General features: G+C 29.3%; 1 protein-coding gene across 1 annotated transcript in view; it reads right to left on the bottom strand.

Moving 5' to 3' along the window:
- Positions 1-2,722: 2,722 nt before the first annotated feature.
- The window catches only part of TECRL (trans-2,3-enoyl-CoA reductase like), a 40,470-nt gene continuing 35,896 nt past the window's right edge, over positions 2,723-7,296 (bottom strand). Inside the window, exons 7-9 of the mRNA XM_007469032.1 lie at positions 4,809-4,894; positions 4,215-4,260; positions 2,723-3,335 (exon numbers count right to left, since the gene is read on the bottom strand). Of these exons, the coding sequence (XP_007469094.1) occupies positions 3,208-3,335; positions 4,215-4,260; positions 4,809-4,894 (260 nt within the window). The 3' untranslated portion in view covers positions 2,723-3,207. The remainder of the gene's footprint in view (positions 3,336-4,214; positions 4,261-4,808; positions 4,895-7,296) is intronic.

Below are 7,296 nucleotides of genomic sequence, written 5' to 3'. Positions count from 1 at the left end.
TTTGTCCAGATAAGATATGGAATAATACATTTAAAAAAACATATCAGATTACATTGTAATATTTATTTGCCCTGAATAAAATTTTTTCTTTCAGTTAGAATAAAATATAAATTCTCTACTATCCTCTTGGAAATTATCTTGATGCAATTTCATATGTGTCTCCTCCAGCTCCTCATTTTCTTGTATTCTATGACAAAATTGAATATTCTAAAATAATACATCAAAGTAACAGATCTAGACTGGTCTAAGAGCCATGCATGACATGTCCTTTCAGTACCTCTCCAAATCCAGGATAAATGACTCTTTCTCTTACTCAGTATGTTCCAACTACACTGGGTGACTTGCTGGTCCTCAAGCACACCAAGGTTTTCCTGTCCCAGTGCCTTATATAAATCAGTTTTATTTGTCTAAAACATTCTTCCAGTAATCATTCACCTGACTAAATACCCTAAAAGTGTCAGTTGAAAGGTCACCCAATTACAGAGAAAATTCACAATATCACCATCTGACTCATCCTGCCCCTCATATTACTCAGTCAAATAATATGAAAATACGTCTTTTATATTCTCAAGAAAACAAATCTGTTATCATTATATTCATTTTGAAAAATATTTCTGAGCATATTTTTCTTACATGTTTTAAGTACCATTATAGAACTACAGTTAAAAGCCAAAATCCCATTTTAGCAGGGAAATTCTTCCTCCAAAAATGCTTTTGTACATTTCTATGATCAAACCTTCTCTGAGGGAAGGCTAATTATAGGCTTCAATATGCACCTGAGTGAAAATTAACTTTTAAGCAGCCTTTAAAATGTTTTTTAATTATTATCATTATGCAAAAGCTACATAAATGCCTTTAATTGTACTTATAAAGTAACATTTGCTGTAATCACCTCTAATATTCAGGAGCAAATACAACAGTTTTCTTTTTTATTAAAATAAAAATATAAGTAACCCTCATTATTGATTCACAGGTCATTTTATTTTATGAGCACAAATGTTATAAATGAAGTACAACAACTGCTAAAATTTAACATGCATTGAATGATAGTTACTCAAAATTGAGCTTAAAATATCTTGAAAATATGTTTAATTACTGGAAGATGATTAAAGGTCAATATACAAGATATTCAGCTATAATGTTGAATTTTATTATTTGATTACCCCTCAGTATTAGGCATAATATCTTTTCATAGAGAAATAAAATTGAACATGCACATTTAAAAAAATAAGAATATATTTCATTTATTTAAAAAAAATTTAATGCTACCATATTTGTATTATCTCTTTTAAGAAATGATATTGCTTAAAATTTCTGTGTCTGTGTCTGCGTATGAGTTAGAGAATAATTTTCCACAAAACTCTTGCTAAAAGACAAAATGTGTTGAGTCTATTTTTATTTAAACTTAGCCAGAAATTTAAAAAAAACACACATGCAAAAAAACCCCAAAACACCTTTAAAGTAGTAGCTTTAGGGAGAAATGATGAAGGGGTGGGGAAGTGAGGCAAGAGGCTGTGATAATACGGGGTGGTATAGCAGCTGATTCAACTTTTGTACTTTTGTTTTTCTTTTGATTTCTCTCCCTCTCTAGCACTTTTTATAAGAAATGTATAAAAGATGAAGATGTGGTATTTTAAAAGCACTGTTTTCAGTTTTCATTTTTGGATAGAAAAAATCATTCTAGACAATTATTTAAAAATTAACTATCAATACCTAAATTAATTTAACTATGATGCTTCTTTGTAATATTATATGTAATCACAAATCTAGTATCTGTCAGAAAATTCTAATGTTAATTTATTAAATCTTGAATGCTTATTTTCATAAAATTTAAATACATTATTAGCTACCATCCTAATATTTAAATTAATATTTAATTTAAATTGAAGAAACTATAGCTTGCCAGGCATCCTAATTGTTACATTAAATGATTTGGAGGCAGAAGCTAATATCTGTGTCCTGTGATTTTATTTTTCCACTCCTGCTTAAGATTATTTCCAGCATTTGTTTGGAATGGGACCTTTATTAGTAAAGATATAGTTTGGGAATGATAAAGCTTTTAAATGGGTGTTTTTTTTTAATATCTTGAAAGTTGATCACGTATATTAATAGTAAACACCCACAGAATGCATATAGACCTACCTTTACCAAGGATATTTTGTCATATATGTATATATCTAAATGCTTTAATGAGGATATATTGATATATGTATATCCATCTATCATCTATCCATCTGTTTATCTAGATACATTTATATCTGATAATTGGAAAGGTTCTAGAAATTAACCAATGTAAAGAATCCCAATTTAAATACGAATAAACTAAGATTTTAAAAAATATTTACATAATATATATTTAATTTTTGTAATATCATCCCTCTTCTTGTCAAAATATATATGCATATTTACATACACACTCATACACATACCACACTGGCTTTGAGAAGACATAAGAATTTAAAAATATGAAAATAAAGCAAAAAATCTTTCCACTCTAAATCTCAAAGTTCCAATGCACTCTCTCTTCATCATCACATATAATCCATTTGAAATATATATATATTTCTATATATATGCATATATAAATATGATGTATGTATAAATATATTTCAATATAGTATATTCAAATGATTTAATAAGTAATGTCTAGAAAATATTTTGATTGTTATAATTTCAGAATGATATACAATGTATATGTTATGAATAAGATAGATGCATGGTCAATTAAAAATATTTAACTTTTAATATAGGAAATTGAACTACTGACATAAGACATTTGATATTTCTCAATAACGAACAATAAAGAAAAAATTAAATTACTATCAAAATAATATGTAAAATTCAAGTGATTTAAATGTTACAACTTTTTAAAATATTTACTTTTTAGAATTCAGATATTCTAAATGGTCTTAAGCAAATAGTTATGAAACATTTAATGCAGTAAGAACATCTCATTCAAGGATCAGTCCCTTGCAAACATACTGGATGCTATTTACCATTAGTTATATCGATAATTTCTACTTTTCATTTACCTCAAGTTTATTACTCTAAATTCAGCTAGATTCTACCATTTTGTATTTTTACTCAAGCAAAAATACTGTTGTTTGTGAATTTCTGGAGCATAATAGGCAACTATCCTTTATCAAGTTTGATTTAGTGAGTTTATATACTGCTTTCTGTATATGAGATAAGATCACTTATTTTTTCTTACAATATAAATGGAATCATTGCTGATTTCCTATGCATATAAGAACTGAATTTCTTCAGGTAAATCTTATGTTTCTTTTGTGCCCACAAAGACATCTGGATACTCATCAGAAGTGTAAAAATCCCAACTAGAAGAAAAAAGAAATAATTGTTCTTTATTTCTTATTTTTATTATGGATATAGCAAGCTATATTAGAAAAAAAATCATATATACTTCTTAAAATATTTCTCGTGTTACATAGTTCTCTATCAATTTTCTTTACTCATGTATATTGCCTAGCATCATATACATTCAATCAATATTTATTGCATAGCTGAATAAACATAAAAAGTATATAGAGATCAAAATAAATCTATGTTTTTTACATCCCACTGCCACAAAATACTCCCACATAAGGAATTTAAAAAATCTCCTTGAATTTTTCAATAATAGTTTTTCATATGTGTATAAAATACTTCTACACCCACATACACACATACAACAAGCAGCATTAATTTTAATCCACATTTTTGTACAGTGGAACAAAGAATTGATGAAAAGGATATGACACATATCCGTTTAATACATGCAGTTCATTACAATTTAACTTCCTTGTGTGTTAAAATGACCAGCGTTCAAGATTACAAACTCATGCTCCCAGCTTTCCCTTCACAGATGCATATGAACACTTGAAGACACAGTACATGCAAGTCTGTGCACATGCACAAGAGAGAGTTTAAAATGAAGTGTATTATTATTACCACTCCTTTTTAACAAAAACTTGTTGCTTAATAAATATATTTGGACTATATTTTCTAGCTTGGATTAAGCCACAATTATATAGAGATGCATAGTAAATAATGTTCCAATATATTTTAATACTGCTTAAAAAATCCAAAATAAAAATAAAGGCAAAAAATCCCTTTACAAACATGCCTAATTTTAGTACTATACAATCTGTTCTCAGAAACCACTTCTCCTAAAGGTGTATCTACTTCAATTAAATGTCAGTAAACATAGATCTCACCTGGCAATGTTTGCGTCATGACTGTGAAACTAATCCATGATCCAATCTGTTAGATTAAAACATAAATTAACAAATATTGATAGTCAGTCTAGAAATGTGTTCACTTGTGAAATTAAATAGGTAATTTAAAAACTAAACAGTAGGAAAATTCTAAGTGGAAATAAATTTCCTAAAGACAATAATTTTGTTCTTAAATATAATAAAGTTATTAAACAATCCCATAAAGCAGTATCATATTCATAAGAAAATGAGACATTATTCCAAAATTTTTGATAAAAAATAAAATCCTGAAGCTTCTCAAGACATTTTATATGATGATTATAAAATTTTCTTTAAATATATATAAATATATGCACATATATTCTATATTCTGCAGGAAAAATTGTGGTTGAACTATTCCAGTTTCCTACGCCTATAACTTAAATTGAAATCTATATAATCATCTGTATCTCTGGCTATACCTATTTCTACAGACAAAACATATACACATATTATCATATATATATTAATCTATAATACATGTAAGTACATAAACACATGTATTTAGTATATTATCAAATAAAGTTCAATTATTTGCATACATAGCTAGCATACCTCATAGGTGTAGTTAGGACATGAAACCAGGAAAAACATCCACGTAAAAGGGTTATAATTTGGACTTGGAAAGCAGGCATTATTTCCTTTTAAAAAGTAGAGTAAAATGTCAATGATGTTACATATTGCAAATTTGATCACATATATATTGTATAATTCTAAATTCCCTAGAACAACTATATACCACATGAAATGTCATCATATATTTATAGAAACCTATTTCACAAATTACTCAGAAGAGACCGTTTCAAATGTTATAACCTTTTGACTGAAATAGAATCCCTATCATTTTCTGACAATGTCTACAGCTATGTTGCTGTAAAATTACAGAATACCACCATAATAATCAATTGTTTAAGTTTTAAAATCAAACAATATATAGATATTACTTTATCAAAGTAGAGCAGCAGTATTGCATACTGAGATTCATAAATGTGTTTTCACAATTGCATGCCTCTTCCTATTCTCCTTTTAGTGTCAAAGAATATATTTTTGGTTGAGAATATTAAATACCTCAAACCTCTATTAAATTAGTGAAAATCCAAAGGGAAGTTCATAATTATGTCATTTATATCAGAAAAGTATGAAAATTGCTCATAAGAGGATTACAGTGAATATCAGTATAGTTAATATTCAGAAATACCATATAAATTATTTCTGCTCAGTAATCAGGATTGTTATTTACAACTCTCATTATACATAGCATATTGTCACTTGATTTTTGTTAGTTTTTGCCTTTCAAATTTTTTTGAGAAATATTTTGGATAACAAATTTATAATGATTTCAAGTTGAACTTTGAGCTGTGACATTTTTAAAAGTAAATATGAATTATAAAATTACTGTTTATTCTCCATAGCAAGATTTAATCAGATAACACATCAACTAATCTCTTTTAGTTGTAATTCTAAAGTCATAATGAAATGTCAGTATGTTGTTTTCAAAATTGTAACTATTGTTGAACTATCACAGGGAAAAATATATTAGGCAATGTGCAGATTTCATGCATTGCTCATTTCAAGATAAGGATAAATATGTACACCATTTAATAGTACAGATTCTCTTGGTAACATTTATGTAAACATCTTTGTGTAGCATCCATATATTCATCAAAAGAAAGATAATTGAGGAACCTACCCACTTTATAGTAAGTGACTTTCAGGTGCAGAATGTGCACACAAGGTAATTTGGGTTAAAGCCAGTTTATGACTGTTCAATTCCTGGAGGTTGTGGAATGATCAGGACCCACAAACACACATTTCTTCCAGATGTGGTTTGCAGATTAAATAACCAATGTATCTTGTGACACAGAAAAACCTAGTTTTCTTTCCCAGTTTTTGGACTTAAACTACTTGTAAGACACTAAACTCATTGATGGAAGAACAGTCTGGGACCCCAGGGAGAAAGACTGCAACATTGAAATAACTGTATATATATAAGGATTCTCACAATCATTCATTAAAATAACTTCACTAAACTATCTACGGTCATCTGTCTGGGGAACTGTATACTAGTGAGAGTAGACTATCCCTACATTTTAAGGACTGCTAAACAGTTAGTCCACTGCTTCATAGGGGTTATTTCCCCAGACACTGAATGAATAATTGGAATATACATACTTTGTAGTTTGCATAATCCCATTGTGCATTGATTTACTGGCCTTTGGGGCAAGAGCTAGTGGGGAAATCCAAGTGGAAGCCTCTGAAATTGCACTCATTCTTTTGTAAATATAAACAATCTGCATCCCAATGAGACATTAATGCTACATTTAAGATCTAAAGTATGTTTGTATGATATTCTCCATTATATCTCCATTTAATTCACTTCTTTAGGTCCTGCAGAAGCCAGATGTATTTAGGAGGGTGACAGTGGAGTACTGCAAACTTGATCACACGTTATCCACCATTGCAATTTATTACCAGATATGATATCTTTACTAAAGCAGATTAACCCAAACTTGGGTCTATGGATATAGCCACTGAATTGACAAATGTATTTTCCATCTCTAGTAGAAAGGGAGGCCAGAACAGTTTACTTTTCTTTAAAATGGGCAATAGCTAGGGTTTCAGTTTTTTTTTTTTTTTCTTTAACTGTTTAATACTCACACCCTTTGCTAAAAAATAGCTCAAGAAGACCCAGGTTGGTTGGGCATCTCACTGAAAATCACTAGATCAATAACATTATGCTATTCATACTGAATGAGTAAGAAGTAGCTAGTATATTGTTGGCCTTACTAAGACATGTGTGGTCCACAGAAGAGGGGTTGCTAATAAACACTACAAAGATTTAGGGGCCAAGTGATTATGGGGCATCCTTTCCAAAACAGAGAAAATGTGTGGCAACTTGAAACCCATATCGTTAAGAAGGAAGCAAAATGCTTTGTAGGCCTCTTCTAGTTTGGCAGGTATATTATACACCAGGAAAACCTCCTCTGAACTGCACACCATGGAGTACAAAAAGCTGTGAAAGTTTAGTAGGGCACAAGGCAGA

The sequence above is a fragment of the Lipotes vexillifer genome, unplaced genomic scaffold (genome assembly GCF_000442215.2).
Source record: "Lipotes vexillifer unplaced genomic scaffold, Lipotes_vexillifer_v1.1 scaffold1841, whole genome shotgun sequence".
Taxonomy (NCBI): domain Eukaryota; kingdom Metazoa; phylum Chordata; class Mammalia; order Artiodactyla; family Lipotidae; genus Lipotes; species Lipotes vexillifer.
Note: the sequence above shows the minus strand (reverse complement) of the source record. Positions and strands in the feature narration are given on the sequence as shown.